The sequence below is a fragment of the Nerophis ophidion genome, linkage group LG22 (assembly GCF_033978795.1).
Source record: "Nerophis ophidion isolate RoL-2023_Sa linkage group LG22, RoL_Noph_v1.0, whole genome shotgun sequence".
NCBI classification, from domain to species: Eukaryota; Metazoa; Chordata; class Actinopteri; order Syngnathiformes; family Syngnathidae; genus Nerophis; species Nerophis ophidion.
Window position 1 is genome coordinate 11,598,178 of NC_084632.1, and position 18,829 is coordinate 11,617,006.

General features: G+C 37.8%; 2 protein-coding genes across 3 annotated transcripts in view; one reads left to right on the forward strand and one right to left on the reverse strand.

The window, feature by feature from the left end:
• LOC133540574 (arf-GAP with coiled-coil, ANK repeat and PH domain-containing protein 2-like) overlaps positions 1–18,829 on the reverse strand; it is a 1,007,806-nt gene that overhangs the window by 727,742 nt on the left and 261,235 nt on the right. The gene's annotated exons all lie outside the window — the stretch shown is intronic.
• dynlt2b (dynein light chain Tctex-type 2B) overlaps positions 5,458–18,829 on the forward strand; it is a 76,291-nt gene continuing 62,919 nt past the window's right edge. For both annotated transcript variants that reach the window (XM_061883279.1, XM_061883278.1), the window contains exons 1-5: positions 5,458–5,619; positions 10,037–10,170; positions 10,292–10,361; positions 12,085–12,148; positions 12,219–12,289. In XM_061883279.1, coding sequence (XP_061739263.1) covers positions 5,573–5,619; positions 10,037–10,170; positions 10,292–10,361; positions 12,085–12,148; positions 12,219–12,266 — 363 coding nt within the window. In that variant the 5' untranslated portion in view covers positions 5,458–5,572 and the 3' untranslated portion in view covers positions 12,267–12,289. The remainder of the gene's footprint in view (positions 5,620–10,036; positions 10,171–10,291; positions 10,362–12,084; positions 12,149–12,218; positions 12,290–18,829) is intronic.

Here is an 18,829-nt window from a genome sequence, read left to right on the forward strand (position 1 = left end):
CATTACCATGGTTACTCATCAGTTCACCTGCTGCTCACGCCCCGCACACCTGCTACAGATAATCACCGTCACTTTATAAGCCTTCCTCTTTTGTTTGTTCAGCCTGGGTTCATCATTTGCTTTCACGCAACAAGTTACGCCTGCACTCTACATTGTATGTATATTCTCGCTAGCTTTTCACGCTCAGCCATTTGTTTATTCCAGCTCTCGTGCTATATGTTTTGTTTTTCTCTTTAATGTGTCTATGTGCCAGTTTAGTTCTCATTTTTGTATATCCTAGCTTTTATGCTAGCGTCCTTTGTTTGTTTTATTCTACTAGCTCTAGCATTTTTGTTATATAGCTCTTTTTGTTGTTTAAATAAATTGTAAATATCTTACCTTTGCTGTGTTCGCTTGACGCATCCTCGAGGGAATCGAACCCGGCATCACAATGCCGAACAGACGTAACACAAGAGATGCATGCATTTAGTTGTTGTAATCTGGGGAAGTCCAAATAAAAGTGGAGGCGAAGAAATCTCTTGTCAGAGCGTGGGACGACACTGTACACGGGTACAGGTCTACACGTTTCTCCTCATTGAGCTAAATTGAATCCAGTCTCTGTTTAATTCCTTGCTTCTTGTCTGTTCAATAGATGTCATCAGTGTTTGTACCTGACAATTGTATTCAGGGTTAAAAATACTGTATGGCTCTCACGGAAATACATTTTAAAATATTTGCCTTTCATGGCTCTCTCAGCCAAAAAGGTTCCCGACCCCGGGTGTAAGAGTGCAGTAAGGAAGCGTGTGCCGCAATTATCAGTTTGTATCTCACAGGCCTGCCTTCTTCTAAATAATGAGCAATTCAACTCAACAATGCCAAGCATGCTGTTTTACGCCTATGGATTTCTATTTATTTATTTATATACAACTGATCAGCATGGAGGCTTCTTGTCACTTGAATACATGTTAAGGGTCCTTAACTTTTGCGGTTTGACTAAATTGCCGCTCGACACTGTGCAGGGCTTTTGTTGGAGATCCTGCATAGTAATGTGTGCGGAGCCCCAGGAGCCAATCAAGCAAATACAAATACAAACCTGTATGCACCTAAAATTGATTGATGAAATTGTACGTGACAGCGTTGCTCACCAGAGCTAATGATCCCATTGTTATGTTATTCTCAGACAGTAAACATTGGAATATAAATCAGCAGAACTTTTTCAACAGAGAACAAAATCTCATGCCTTGCATTCCTTGGTGCCTGTTAAAACCGCTCAAGGTTGCAGTCTCACGATTCCAAGAAGAAATGTATTCATTTTACCCAGCTGAATTAATTTTTGCCTGCCTGGCGTCTGATAATATTGTTTTTTTTCTATATTTGTAATAGTGTTTCAAAGTCAGGGAATATATTGTGACCATGTGTGATGCAGGTATCAAGAGATCGGTATGCTTTAACATCTAACATAGGGACGGCGTGGCGCAGTGGAAGAGTGGCCGTGCGCAACCCGAGGATCCCTGGTTCAAATCCCGCCTAGTACCAACCTCGTCACGTCCGTTGTGTCCTGAGCAAGACACTTCACCCTTGCTCCTGATGGGTGCTGGTTGGCGCCTTGCATGGCAGCTCCCTCCATCAGTGTGTGAATGTGTGTGTGAATGGGTAAATGTGGAAGTAGTGTCAAAGCGCTTTAAGTACCTTGAAGGTAGAAAAGCGCTACACAAGTACAACCCATTTACCATTTAATATTAGTGATGCGTGGATTGATACTGAAATATGGATACCGCCGATACCAGATATTTATGCTGTAATATCGATTCCCAAATCAAAAGATCGATACTTTTGTTACATTGATTGATTGATTGACACTTTTTTTTAGTAGATTGCACAATACAGTACATATTCCGTAAAATTGACACCTCGCAAAAATGACTAATGATCTATTGCTAACGATGGATTCTGATGCGTCATCTATGTTGCTGCTCCTCGATCTTAGCGCTGCTTTCGATACCGTCGATCATAATATTTTATTAGAACGTATCAAAACACGAATTGGTATGTCAGACTTAGCCCTGTCTTGGTTTAACTCTTATCTTACTGATAGGATGCAGTGTGTCTCCCATAACAATGTGACCTCGGACTACGTTAAGGTAACGTGTGGAGTTCCCCAGGGTTCGGTCCTTGGCCCTGCACTCTTCAGCATCTACATGCTGCCGCTAGGTGACATCATACGCAAATACGGTATTAGCTTTCACTGTTATGCTGATGACACCCAACTCTACATGCCCCTAAAGCTGACCAACACGCCGGATTGTAGTCAGCTGGAGGCGTGTCTTAATGAAATTAAACAATGGATGTCCGCTAACTTTTTTGCAACTCAACGCCAAAAAACGGAAATGCTGATTATCGGTCCTGCTAGACACCGAACTCTATTTAATAATACAACTCTAACATTTGACAACCAAACAATTAAACAAGGCGACACGGTAAAGAATCTGGGTGTTATCTTCGACCCAACTCTCTCCTTTGAGGCACACATTAAAAGCGTTACTAAAACGGCCTTCTTTCATCTCCGTAATATCGCTAAAATTCGCTCCATTCTGTCCACTAAAGACGCTGAGATCATTATCCATGCGTTTGTTACGTCTCGCCTCGACTACTGTAACGTATTATTTTCGGGTCTCCCCATGTCTAGCATTAAAAGATTACAGTTGGTACAAAATGCGGCTGCTAGACTTTTGACAAGAACAAGAAAGTTTGATCACATTACGCCTGTACTGGCTCACCTGCACTGGCTTCCTGTGCACTTAAGATGTGACTTTAAGGTTTTACTACTTACGTATAAAATACTACACGGTCTAGCTCCATCTTATCTTGCCGATTGTATTGTACCATATGTCCCGGCAAGAAATCTGCGTTCAAAGGACTCCGGCTTATTAGTGATTCCCAAAGCCCAAAAAAAGTCTGCGGGCTATAGAGCATTTTCCGTTCGGGCTCCAGTACTCTGGAATGCCCTCCCGGTAACAATTCGCGATGCCACCTCAGTAGAAGCATTTAAGTCTCACCTTAAAACTCATTTGTATACTCTAGCCTTTAAATAGACTCCCTTTTTAGACCAGTTGATCTGCCGTTTCTTTTCTTTTTCTTCTATGTCCCACTCTCCCGTGTGGAGGGGGTCCGGTCCGATCCGGTGGCCATGTACTGCTCGCCTGTGTATCGGCTGGGGACATCTCTGCGCTGCTGGTCCGCCTACGCTTGGGATGGTTTCCTGCTGGCTCCGCTGTGAACGGGACTCTCGCTGCTGTGTCTTGGATCCTCTTTGGACTGGACTCTCGCGACTGTGTTGTATCCATTGTGGATTGAACTTTCACAGTATCATGTTAGACCCGCTCGACATCCATTGCTTTCCTCCTCTCTAAGGTTCTCATAGTCATCATTGTCACCGACGTCCCACTGGGTCATTATTGTCACCAATGTCCCACTGGGTGTGAGTTTTCCTACCGAGGATGTCGTGGTGGTTTGTGCAGCCCTTTGAGACACTAGTGATTTAGGGCTATATAAGTAAACATTGATTGATGATTGATAAATGGTAACACCCGAATAAATTTTTCAACTTCTTTAAGTTGGAGTTCACGTTAATCAATTCATGGTATTTAATTCATGAAATGATTAACGGGGACCCCGACATAAACAAGTTGAAAAACTTATTCTGTTGTTACCATTTAGTGGTCAATTGTAAGACATATGTACTGTACTGTGCAATCTACTAATACAAGTGTCATTGATTGATCATTAACAGGAACACAATGTAAAAAATAGTAACTAAACTTGTGAATAAGTCAATGTGTCATAATGTTGGACGCTTTTGTGGAGTGTTGTTTACATTTTCGGTATTTTCGCGCCAACATGTTTATGTAACTGATTTTTTTCCCCCCTTTTTTTCAATGATTTGTTTATTGGATTTGTTAAATATACAGTCCAAAAGACACAATCAAACACATTTCTATTTTTCTTTTGTAACCCCCAAACAAGTAACACACACATTGACCCATATTGTATGTATAAAAAAAATTAAAAAAACTAGAAAAAAAATAAAATAAACATGCGTCAGTCAAATAAGTGTCACAGGCTATGAAGAAGTCGAAACTGCTAGCGCATAATAGTAATTAAGTTCACCTAATTGATATTTGCTGTTAAGTGAAAAATAATTGTATTATGATGAAACATATTAAAATGAATAAAACCTACATACGGTATCCCAGGGGTCACCCGTAAGGACCAGATGAGTCGCCCGCTGGCCTGTTCTAAAAATATTTCAAATAGCAGCACTTACCAGTGAGCTGCCTCTTTTTTTTTAATTTTATTCATTTACTAGCAAGCTGGTTTTGCTTTGCTCGACATTTTTAATTCTAAGAGAGACAAAACTCAAATAGAATTTGAAAATCCAAGAAAATATTTTAAAGACTTGGTCTTCACTTGTTTAAATAAATTCATTTATTTTTTTACTTTGCTTCTTATAACTTTCAGAAAAACAATTTTAGAGAAAAAAATCCTTAAAAATGATTTTAGGATTTTTAAACACATATACCTTTTTACCTTTTAAATTCCTTCCTCTTCTTTCCTGACAATTTAAATCAATGTTCAAGTAAATTATTTTTTTTATTGTAAAGAATAATAAATACATTTTAATTACATTTTTCATTTTAGCTACTGTTTTTTTGACAAAGAATATTTGTGAAATATTTCTTCAAACTAATTATGATTAAAATTCAAAAAAATTATTCTGGCAAATCCAGAACATCTGTAGAATCAAATTTAAAACTTATTTCAAAGTCTTTTGAATTTCTTTTAAAATTTTTGTTCTGGAAAATCTAGAAGAAATAATGATTTGTCTTTTTTAGAATATTAGCTTGGTCCAATTTGTTATATATTCTAACAATGTGCAGATTGGATTTTAACCAATCTAAAACATGTCATCAAAATTCTAATATTAATCTTAATCAGGAAAAATTACTAATGATGTTCCATACATTCTTTTTTTTATTTTTTCAAAAAGATTCGAATTAGCTAGTTTTTCTCTTCTTTTTTTCGGTTGAATTTCAAATTTTAAAGAGTCGAAATTGAAGATAAACTGTGTTTCAAAATTAAACTGTCATTTTTTTTGTGTGTTTTCTCCTCTTTTAAACCGTTTAATTATTTTTTTTTTTTATCATTTATTCTCTTCAAAAAACCTTCCGTAAAAGGAAAAAAATGTACGACGGAATGACAGACAGAAATACCCATTTTTTTTCATTCATATAGATTTATTTACTAAAGGTAAATTGAGCAAATTGCCTATTTCTGGCAATTTATTTAAGTGTGTATCAAACTGGTAGCCTTTTGCGTTAATCAGTACCCAAGAAGTAGCTCTTGGTTTCAAAAAGGTTGGTGACCGCTGCGGTATCCTAACCGTTTTATTTTGTTAAAGGATTGAAAAACCCACTTCCGGTAAAGGGGGCGGGAGACGGCCGTACTTCCGGTCTGGACCTATAACTTTGCTGTCCACTTTTTAGGTCTTTTCTTTAAAACTGCGCGCATTTGTGGGTTGTATTATCGAGGTGCCATGGAGGGGTCGGATGCATACCTCATACGACCCAATTACCAACACAAGTGAGTCGGTTTCAAGCTACTTTTTGTGTATTGTCAGGTTAGCTTTAGCCGTAGCCGAGCCGACGCTCTCGTTACCTAGCTACCGCAATCCACCCTTTCCTTGTCCTATAATCCACGTTATCTCGGCCTTGCCACTAATCAAGATAAACAAAATATTAATAGCACTTCTCAGTTTTACGCTTATTAGTTATGCCAAACTATTAGCAGTAAACTATAAAGGTGGAATTGTTGGCGTAACTGCATGTCAACAATCATCCATCCATCCATCCAATTCTACCGCTTAAGGGGGGGCACTGGCGCCTATCTCAGCTACAATCGGGCGGAAGTCGGGGTACACCCTTGACAAGTCGCCACCTCATCGCAGGGCCAACACATATAGACAGACAACATTCACACACTAGGGCCAATTTAGTGTTGCCAATCAACCTATCCCCAGGTGCATGTCTTTGGAGGTGGGAGGAAGCCGGAGTACCCGGAGGGAACCCACGCATTCACGGGGAGAACATGCAAACTCCACACAGAAAGATCCCGAGCCTGGATTTGAACCCAGGACTGCAGGACCTTCGTATTGTGAGGCAGACGCACTAACCCCTCTTCCACAGTGAAGCCCATGTCAACAATCAATCAAAGTTTATTTATATAGTTTAGTCTTTATTTGAAGGAACAATTCACAGAAACATTAAGGTCAAATACAGATATGTTCTGTAGCAGATTATAGCTAAATATCTCATTTCCATCTGTAGTCCCTGGCTACTTAAATTAATGGGATAAAATCATTCCATCCATCCATAATATCTCGATATTTTGAGGCCATATCGCAATACACGATATATATCTCCAAATTTTGCCTTGGCCTTGAATTAACACATGATACATATAATCTGAGCAATATGATAATTCTATGTGTCTACATTAAAACATTCTTGTTCATACTGCATTAATATATGCTCATTTTAAACGTTCGTGCAGAGAGTGAAATCACAACTAAGTCAATTGACCAAAACTGTATTTATTAACCAGTTAACCGGCTTATTAGTGATTCCCAAAGCCCCAAAAAAGTCTGCGGGCTATAGAGCATTTTCCGTTCGGGCTCCAGTACTCTGGAATACCCTCCCGGTAACAGTTCGCGATGCCACCTCAGTAGAAGCATTTAAGTCTCACCTTAAAACTCATTTGTATACTCTAGCCTTTAAATAGACTCCCTTTTTAGACCAGTTGATCTGCCGTTTCTTTTCTTTTTCTTCTATGTCCCACTCTCCCGTGTGGAGGGGGTCCGGTCCGATCCGGTGGCCATGTACTGCTCGCCTGTGTATCGGCTGGGGACATCTCTGCGCTGCTGGTCCGCCTACGCTTGGGATGGTTTCCTGCTGGCTCCGCTGTGAACGGGACTCTCGCTGCTGTGTCTTGGATCCTCTTTGGACTGGACTCTCGCGACTGTGTTGTATCCATTGTGGATTGAACTTTCACAGTATCATGTTAGACCCGCTCGACATCCATTGCTTTCCTCCTCTCTAAGGTTCTCATAGTCATCATTGTCACTGACGTCCCACTGGGTCATTATTGTCACCAATGTCCCACTGGGTGTGAGTTTTCCTTGCCCTTATGTGGGCCTACCGAGGATGTCGTGGTGGTTTGTGCAGCCCTTTGAGACACTAGTGATTTAGGGCTATATAAGTAAACATTGATTGATTGATTGATTGATATTAAGCAGTGGCACAAACATTCATGTCATTTCCAAAACATAAAGTGCAAGATTGTCAGACACATTTTAAGTATCAAATAAAAATGAGCTGCATAATAGGAAATCAAATAGTGTTCGTCCTTTGCTGTGTGGTAGGTTACTACGGACGTTATTAATTTCGGTTGTTAACTATTTTTTTCATACGGTGTTGATCTGGAAATATTTGCCTCGCCATTTTGATGGTGTTGGCGTGTGGCACCGAACGGAGATGTTGATATGCGGAGTAACCACTCTTCATTCTCTAGCAGGTGACTTTTCAAATGATGGTCCATATTGGCAGTAATGCTACTTTTTATAGCAACGCTTTTGGCCCACATTTGACAAATTACGGTTGTCTGTTTGACATATTCCCACTTGAAGCCAAACCACCGGCAGACGATGGACCCCCTGCTGTTTTTCTTGGAAATCAATTCTTCCTTCATTCGCACCTTCTTTCTCTCGTATCACCACTCGCACGGCTCTGCTAGCATCACAGCTAACGTTACCCATGCTGCTACCTCTCCGCTCCGCGAGGGCGTATACATATGTGACGTCTGACGTGACGTATGTAAGAAGGTGCGCTTTCTGTCTGTGAGAAGGAGAGACAGGAAAGAGCGAGAAGAGCCTGTAATGTAATGCGCGCATACATAAAAGCAACTGCAACTCGAATATCACAATATAGTCATTTTCTATATCGCACAGAGACAAACCCGTGATATATCGTGTATGTTGATATATCGTGTATGTTGATATATCGCACTGCCCTACATCCATCCATCCATCCATCTTCTTCCGCTTATCTGAGGTCGGGTCGCATGGGCAGAAAACTAAACAGGGAAGCCCAGACTTCCCTTTCCCAAACCACTTCGTCCAGCTCTTCCCAGGGGATCCCGAGGCGTTCCCAGGCCAGCCGAGAGACATAGTCTTCCCAACGTGTCCTGGGTCTTCCCCGTGGCCTCCTACCGGTCAGACGTGCCCTAGACACCTCCCTAGGGAGGCGTTCGGGTGGCATCCTGACCAGACGCGCGAACCACCTCATCTGGCTCCTCTCGATGTGGAGGAGCAGCGGCTTTACTTTGAGCTCCCCCGGATGGCAGAGCTTCTCACCCTATCTTTAAGGGAGAGCCCCGCCACTCATTTCGGCCGCTTGTACCCGTGATTGACCATAGGTGAGGATGGGAACGTAGATGGACCGGTAAATTGAGAGCTTTGCCTTCCGGCTCAGGTCTTTCTTCACCACAACGGATAAATACAGCGTACGCATTACGGAAGACGCCGCACAGGTCCCCCTGTCGATCTCACGATCCACTCTTCCCTCACTCGTGAACAAGACTCCGAAGTACTTGAACTCCTCCACTAGGTGCAGGGTCTCCTCCCCAACCCGTAGATGGCACTCCACCCTTTTCCGGGCGAGAACCATGGACTCCGACTTGGAGGTGCTGATTTTCATCCCAGTCGCTTCACGATAAAATTATTACAATAAAATCATATTATAGCATGTAATCAAATTACGAAAAGTCATAAAATGCTCGTTCATTGACACATACTTTAATATACAATACAACCACACCTCATCATCACTCAAAGACAATACATGCTCTTGTTCACATCTGTCATCATTTGTAAAAAAATACCCTGATTTTAACAGACACACCTCACAATTTACAACAAAAAATATCTCATGGATAAATATAATACACATTAAGTCGATATGTCAATCATAGTGCCCACCTTAGTGACCGTGTGAGCAGCCTTGATTGCTCCAAAGCCACTTTTTAACTTCAATTGTAAATGAAGAGTAATCCGTTAGATTTTTCAAGTTTGTTGTGAGGTCGTTCCATTCCTTTATCGCTTTATATGAAAAATATGTGTAAAAGATGTTTTACATCTGGGAACCGTACACTGCCCCCTGGTGGAGGCTCGTGTGTTTCTCGTTGTCACAGCAGATGTAAAATGGACAAAGTGCTTAAGTGGCGCTGGTGCAGTGTTATTTAGGATTCAATTGGCCATTCGTATCGATGCTAATCTTTGAATGTTAGCTACATTTAACAATCTATATTTTTGGAGAACTAAACAGTTTGATTGATTGATTGAAACTTTTATTAGTAGATTGCACAGTTCAGTACATATTCAGTACAATTGACCACTAAATGGTAACACCCGAATAAGTTTTTCAACTTGTTTATGTCGGGGTCCACATTAATCAATTCATCAGTGATGGTGGTGTTGTCGTTTTCTGTCAATGATTTTGAGTTATTTTTTTTTTTAATGATCCTAAAAGGTAGCACTTTTGGTTGATCATTCATATTTAATGTGCATGTTTACAGTTTCTCATCACAGCATGTTCCGAAAAGGAGTAAGAAGAGGCAGAGCAAATTTAATCCTACCCCTCATCCGTTTCGTAGAACATTTTTAACACACTTTAATTTAGTGACTGAAGAGTACCTTTGTGAGTAAATAATAATTTATTTGTTTACAATTTAAGGCATTTGTATCTTCACACTAGACCACTGCAAATGTGCACTGTTTTTGAGCGTACTAAATCAGATACTGATCTTTTCCCCCCCCCAACAAAACATGCTTGCTTACGATACTTCACTTGAATAAAATGTTGAGAATCCTATGTTTTTGAAATTTGAAAGGTTCATCAAAGCTGATTTTCCATATTTTTTTTCTTCCCGTGATGGAAAATTCTAGATTCAAGCCTGCTGTCGTGAAGGAATGCATTCATGAAATAGTGAAGGGACGCCTCGCCGAAGCGCTGTACGACCAAGATGAAGTCTCCGAGCTGACACTCACGCTTGCAGACTGCGTTAAGGACAAAGTCAAGAGTGAGTGATGCAACTTCATTACACACCTTCAACCATTAAAACCTTTATAAAAGAAAAAAACAACAACAAAAAAATATATGTATATATATAGTGGTAACTGTGATGTCTTATTCCTATGCAGAGTTGGGGTTTGAGAGGTACAAGTTTGTTGTGCAAGTGACCATTGGAGAACAGCGTGGGCAAGGAGTCAAGTGAGTTGATTTTCAGCTTACACACAAAATATTCTGTCCAAGAACAGTTTAAAAATAACCATATTTCACAGTAAAAAACAATGTTGTGCTCTCCTGCATATATGTTTTATGTGCGCCGAACCGCAGTTCACAGGTTTATTTTGAACATGTTTACATTTAAAGTGTTTGAAAAAATGAAGATTTCAGTACAGGCCAAAAGTGATGTAACTATAAATGATCATATATCATATAGTTTTTGACCACTGTATGTATTTATTTGTGTAAGCTATCTTGTCAACGCCTGTACCGCTGTCCACAAACGGGTGAAAATGTGCCAAAATACACACCCTTACTGTGTTGCCTTTACTATTGTTTTTTTCGACAAATATGCCACATGGTGGTGCTGTTATTATATCCTATGAGTTGAACGGACTTGAAATTTCTCACACAGCTCTATACTGTAGGCCCTCTATAAGACACCTATTGTGACTATAGCGTATTTAAAAGTATAACCACAAAAATGTGTACACACTAAATGCATTTAAGCAAGATGGATTAAGGAAATGGCCACCATCAAGTAAAGCTAATTTAGGACAGGCAACTCATTGTCCATAATTCATTTACCATTTTTCTAATAATAATACAACTTTGAGTTGATATGTACTGCATGTGTGGTAGATTGTCTTCAAAAGTAAATTTTGAGCATTACCCACAGGGGGCGCCCAGAGTTCCATCTACTCTATAGAATTGGCACATTTGTTCCCGCATAACTATATTGTGGAGGTTGCCCTCCAGTGGGTTCCTCGGACCACCACACACTGCCACGAGAGCCCGGATCAGGGTTTCAACACTCTTTTACTTTCATAAAATAGTACAGAGGTTTTGCTTTCCAGCAAATTGTGTTTTCTGTCTCTCTGGCCCCCACTCCAGCTCCAACAACATGTCTCGCTCCGGCTGCTGCTAATAAAGGCAACAGGTGATTAGATAACAAGGCCCACCTGGGCCATCTACTCACCTGTCTCTTTCTTCTAGGCCGGTCCCACCCGCGGCAATCCCACAAGCCATGCCCCCCTCCACATATATACTCTATATGCCATATACAGACGAGTACTTTTCACATTTGACCCAATAAGATACCAATTACTTGTACCCAGGAATAGATACCGGCGCTTAACTGTACCAAGTTTTGTTACTTTTGTGTACGTTCAAATGTATTAATATAAGTTTTGTTACTTTTGTGTACGTTCAAATGTACTAATAAATGTTAATTGTTTAAAGCAGCACCAAGTAACTTTTCAACCTTCATAAAATATTTTCATAAGTCTTGGGATGATACATGGATTTGCAACTAGTTGAATGACAAGTGTGTCATGGCCTGCGGGGGTCTGTATCGCTCTCACTTGCACTAAGCAACTTTCAGGAGGGTGGCAGGAACCGTGCCAAACAAAAAACTAAAAATGTGCTGACTTGCTTTATGGCATACGACATTCCCCCTTATCCCATTTGTTAAAAAGACGGAAGTCGATGCGAACGCACACGTGCAATTACAGCTATCATGGTAAAAGCTGCAAAACAACCCAAAAAAACCTGAAAGGTTTTGCCTATGGAGACAAAAATAACAAAAAGAAAGACTACCCAGATAAAAGGACATTCAAGGATCAACATTGTCTTCACTTGCTTGCGTGAGCTCAAAGACAGATTTTGCATTTACGTACAAGCTATTGATACGTTTTTGCTTCCTCAGGATGTCTTCAAGGTGTTTATGGGATGCTGATACTGACAATTATGCAGAATATGTTTTCATGAATGTAAGTACTCTTATTCTCTTCAGTCATTTGTGGGGAGATTTTTTTTTAAACATTTTTGAAACATTCACAGGACTCTTTGTTCTGTGCGGTGGCAGTCTTTGGGAGCTATTTCTACTGAGGAGGCGGAGGGCAGCAGCTGAGGTGAACACATACCTTGATAAGAAACTTACATCACCTGCAACCATTGCTTTTCTTGGTTGTGTGTCGTCGTTTATAGTGCAACTTATTATGGAAGGCTCAGCATTACGCAGTAGAATCCTGCTTATTTTTTATTAGCCAACAACACATTCTAAAGACAAAATAAACACATCCTAGATTGGTTCATCACACCATAAAATCAGAGAAAAAAGGCATCTGGCCCGTATCCCCAAAAACTGTGAACTGAAAACCAAAATGGCAGACAAAATAATTTATTGTATATTGTCGTTTCTTATATCGCTGCGTCCTGTCATATTAAACTTGTGTACACATTTCTTGCAAGATATGGTGAGATTTTCAATATGCTAAAGCCCTTAGGAAGGTTTTAGTTTGTGGAATAATGATCATATTAGGAAATGATTATAACGAGAAGAAATTAAATACCTCAACGGGGTTATATTAGATGTTACACTTATTTGCTTTGTTAGCCGTAACACAAAGCTAAGATGTTTTTTTTTTGTTCAGATAGTTTAGCTAGCATATATTGATTGATCTACTTTGTATTGGGTTTAGTATCTCTAATGTACAAAATGTATAAATGGCAGTCACTTCCTACAATTTTTCTATATATGGCCGTCGCTGGAAGTAAAATTGGACAACCCTGCTTTAAAAAAAAAAAAGGTAAAAAAATATTTGGAATATAATAAAAACAATATGATACTGATTAAAACACATTTTGTACAGGATATCGGTATTTTTTACTTTTCCAGGTTGTTCATCAAGTACCATCTAAAGCAGTGGTTCTCAAATCGGGGTACGTGTACCCCTGGGGTATGCCAAGGGGTACGTGAGATTTTAAAAAAATATTCTAAAAATAGCAACAGTTCAAAAATCCTTTATAAATATATTTATTGAATAATACGTCAACAAAATATGAATGTAAGTTCATAATCTGTGAAAAGAAATGCAACAATGCAATATTCAGTGTTGACAGCTAGATTTTTTGTGGACATGTTCCATAAATATTGATGTTAAAGATTTCTTTTTTTGTGAAGAAATGTTTAGGATTAAGTTCATGAATCCAGATGGATCTCTATTACAATCACAAAAGAGGGCATTTTATGTTGATGATTACTTCTATGTGTAGAAATCTTTATTTATAATTGAATCACTTGTTTATTTTTCTACAAGTTGTTAGTTATTTTTATATCTTTTTTTCCAAATAGTTCAAGAAAGACCACTACAAATGAGCAATATTTTGCACTGTTATACAATTTAATAAATCAGAAACTGATGACATAGTGCTGTATTTTACTTCTTTATCTCTTTTTTCCAACCAAAAATGCTTTGCTCTGATTAGGGGGTACTTGAATTAAAAAAATGTTCACAGGGGGTACATCACTGAAAAAAGGTTGAGAACCACTGATCTAAAGGATTGGAAACATTTCCTGTGAAGCCCTCCAAACTTATTTCCATATTTAGATATGTATTTCATCATAAGAGCCTGGTATTTTTGTGAAATAAACAACAATAATCATCTTATTGGATTTATACATCTGGTGACAGTTTCAATCAACACTGAGGATTATTGTCTTTGGAAAGGCAGATATTTTGGATCTTATTAAAAGGTCCGATTTAATGAAATGTCCAGCGAGTGCTTTTCAACATTTTTGAGTCTTATTGGTAATATATGCCTGTTCTGTGAAAATGGAGCCTGAAGTCATTTGAAATGTGAAATGGTAATTTTATTTTTTCAGTCTGTCATTACCTGAAGAGGTACTCTAAACTGATGTCAGCCTTCTCTCCCAAACACCCCCCCCCCCCCCCCACCCCCAAAAAGGCAGACATATACCAAGTTTTGATTGGAAACATGCTGCAATAAGCAATATATTCTTATTGAACTAATTTCAATAATAAATCCAGTTTAGTTCTTCATGTCTTTGGATGTATTCAGTTAGACACCTATCTGGCTTATGTATATGTATATATATATATATATATATATATATATATATATATATATATATATATATATACATATGTATGTGTATATGTGTTTATATATGTATATGTGTTTATATATGTATATGTGTTTATATATACATATAAATACATATATACACACATACACACATATATATATATATATATATATATATATATATATATATATATATATATATATATATATATATATATATATATCTTGATTGGATTATCCAGAGAATAGTGCTCGATACCGTGGTAGAGCGCAATATGTAGGTGTGGGAAAAAAATCACAAGACTACTTCATCTCTACAGATCTGTTTCATGAGGGGTTCCCTCAATCATCAGGAGATTTTAATGGAAGCATTCACATACAATGGTTTATATAGAGCACAGAGTGGGTGGGTACAAGCAGGCGTAGGGTGTGGTGATTGGCTCATGTGTTACCTAGGAGGTGTTTCCGTTTGTGGCGGCATGTTGAAATGATTTCACTGCGCTTGTTGAGGGATGATAAATCTGGATGATATATAATAAACAGTTTCTCTTTCAAGCATAGGTTGCATCTTTTATTACCACTGTTGTAAGGTGTGCTGGATGCAAGAATTTGCCATCTTATTGAATATTCAACATTATTGTCTTTGAGGTTCCAAATGTGTTTGCTGAGTTCTGTAGAATTCTGCAAAGTCTGGTTTCTAAAGGAGGCGTTGTGATTATTCCATCTTGTTTTGAACGCTCCTTCGGTTAATCCTACGTACGTGTCGGATGTGTTAATGTCCTTGCGTATTACCTTTGCTTGGTAAACGACTGATGTCTGTAAGCACCTTCCGTTGAGAGGGCAATCAGGTTTCTTGCGGCAGTTACATTCCTTATTGGTTTCAGAGTCGTTTAGTCTGGGGGTAGGCAGTCCTTTTGCAATTGCTTTGTTGTGGTTTGAAATGATTTGTTGCATGTTATTCATACAGCTGTAGCTCAATTTAATGTTGTTCTTGTTGAATATTTTTCTTAGGGTGTTTCCTTTGGGGAAGTGTTTGTCGATCAGAGTGAGGAACTTGCGGCCGATGTTGGTTGAGACGTCTTTGCTGAATGGCGGATTGTACCAGATGATGTTGTTTCGTTTTCTGCTCTTTTTTTGGTTGGTTTCCTGGAGTGGGTTCATAGGTGAGGGTGAAGTTGTATCCGCTTTCATCAAGTGCTTTCTGGTACGGGGCTGAAATTCGACCAAGCTGAATTCGACCAAGCAACCCCCCCGTACCAGAAAGCACTTGATGAAAGCGGATACAACTTCACCCTCACCTATGAACCCACTCCAGGAAACCAACCAAAAAAGAGCAGAAAACGAAACAACATCATCTGGTACAATCCGCCATTCAGCAAAGACGTCTCAACCAACATCGGCCGCAAGTTCCTCACTCTGATCGACAAACACTTCCCCAAAGGAAACACCCTAAGAAAAATATTCAACAAGAACAACATTAAATTGAGCTACAGCTGTATGAATAACATGCAACAAATCATTTCAAACCACAACAAAGCAATTGCAAAAGGACTGCCTACCCCCAGACTAAACGACTCTGAAACCAATAAGGAATGTAACTGCCGCAAGAAACCTGATTGCCCTCTCAACGGAAGGTGCTTACAGACATCAGTCGTTTACCAAGCAAAGGTAATACGCAAGGACATTAACACATCCGACACGTACGTAGGATTAACCGAAGGAGCGTTCAAAACAAGATGGAATAATCACAACGCCTCCTTTAGAAACCAGACTTTGCAGAATTCTACAGAACTCAGCAAACACATTTGGAACCTCAAAGACAATAATGTTGAATATTCAATAAGATGGCAAATTCTTGCATCCAGCACACCTTACAACAGTGGTAATAAAAGATGCAACCTATGCTTAAAAGAGAAGCTGTTTATTATATATCATCCAGATTTATCATCCCTCAACAAGCGCAGTGAAATCATTTCAACATGCCGCCACAAACGGAAACACCTCCTAGGTAACACATGAGCCAATCACCACACCCTACGCCTGCTTGTACCCACCCACTCTGTGCTCTATACAAACCATTGTATGTGAATGCTTCCATTAAAATCTCCTGATGATTGAGGGAACCCCTCATGAAACAGATCTGTAGAGATGAAGTAGTCTTGTGATTTTTTTCCCACACCTACATATATATATATATATATAAAAACACATATACATATATATATATAAACACATATATATATATATATATATATATATATATATATATATATATATATATATATATATATATATATATATATATATATATATATGTGTGTGTGTGTGTGTGTGTGTGTGTGTGTGTGTGTGTGTGTATATATGTGTTTATATGTATATATGTGTTTATATGTATATATGTGTTTATATGTATATATGTGTTTATATATGAATATGTGTTTATATATATGTGTATGTGTGTGTATATATGTATGTGTGTGTATATATGTATAAGTGTATGTGTATATATATATGTATGTGTATTTATATATATGTGTATGTGTGTGTGTGTATATATGTATTTATATATATATATGTGTATGTATGTATATATATATATATATGTGTATGTATATGTATATATATGAATGTGTATGTATATATATGTATATATATATGTGTGTTTATATATGTATGTGTATGTATATATATATATGGATGTGTATTTATATATACATATGTATGTATGTATGTATATATATATACATATATGCATGTATATATATATATATGTATATATATATATTTGTATGTATATATATATATATTTGTATGTATATATATATATATATATTTGTATGTATATATATTTGTATGTGTATATATATATATATATATGCATATATATATATATATATATATATATATATATATATATATGCATATATATATATATATATATATATATATATATATATGCATATATATATATATATATATATGCATATATATATATGCATATATATATATATATATATATATATATATATATATATATATATATATATATGCATATATATATATATATATATGCATATGCATATATATATATATATATATATATATATATATATATATATATATATATATATATATATATATATATATTTTGGTTTGACAAAAAAATCTTGGGACATTTGGCTTTGCATATATATATATATATATATATATATATATATATGCAAAGCCAAATGTCCCAAGATTTTTTTGTCAAACCAATCAAGGAAGATGAGCCCATCAAAACAGACGGTTTTCTGGAAGTCAAGCATTTATCAAAACAGGTCACAGGTAATGTTACAGCATTGGTCTCACTCCTGCAAAAGCCTTGTCGATTGCGTACGTAAACACAGGGAGTGGAGCCTCCATAAGCAAGCACCGATTAATATTGTTTATTGTATTTACAGTAAAGGAACAGACTATTCCACTGGGTCAAAAAGTCCATGACCAAACGAGTGTTCACAAGGCCGGAGGCCAGTCTGATGAGGCTTTTGATGAGGATCATTTTTGTCAAAAGGATATGTACGGTTATTATAATTTAAAGATATTATCTGAGGCTTATTCTTCGTCTCTAAAAATGTGATCTTTGTACCATATTTAAAACAGCTTGAGGTTATTTTGGGTTACACAGAGTCATCATTCTTTTGCTTATTGCAACTAATTAGAAATAACCAAAAGACACATCAAAGTCTCCAAACAATAGTTAGTAATAGCAGACATGGTAAAGGTTGACGACACAGATGCCAAATTAAGTTTAAAACAAAAGAGTAGACTTGAAATTAGTGAACCCAAGTGTATATATGCTATAACTTTATAACAACCCGATCAGTCCTCTTGGGTGTGATTGCACGCCCTGAGAATATAATTATCCGAATGAGTGAGAATATTCAAGAAGTATTATTTAAGTGACTGTAGTACTTTAATTGCCGTTGCTCCCTAGCGACCAAGGAAGCTATATAGTTGACGAATGGTCGTGGTTGCTGACTAATTGACTCACCACAGAACACTCACCTCAGTGCTTAATTACATGACAGACGCAGAACTCTGAAAGGTGCATGCCGGCGATGGAAAAGAATGGCATACTAATTAGGCAGCTCGAACACTTTGTATTTGGGAACTTCATACTCGCGGTTCAAAGTAACCATTAGGAATGGACGTCTTCGGTCTCTACACTATGAGATATACATCTCGATTTACAAGCAACGATACATTTAGGACAGCTCTTCATCAATTGGAGATTCAATTAGATCTGATTTACATCCTGACTGTGATTTAAACCTGCCGAGTTGACACTGATTCCATGTCGTCGTTTTAAAGGAGTTAGAACAGACCTGGGCAAATTAGGGCCAGGGGCCACATGCGGCCCGTTAAGCTTTTCAATATGGCCCGCCGGACATTCCCAAATAATTTTTTTTTTAGATCTTTAAGATGGAAAGTGTAACTGCCATTATAATGTGCAGTGATGTTTTCTAATGACCATAAGTCTTCAATTAAACAAAGTATTTCAATGGTTGGAATCTGCGCTT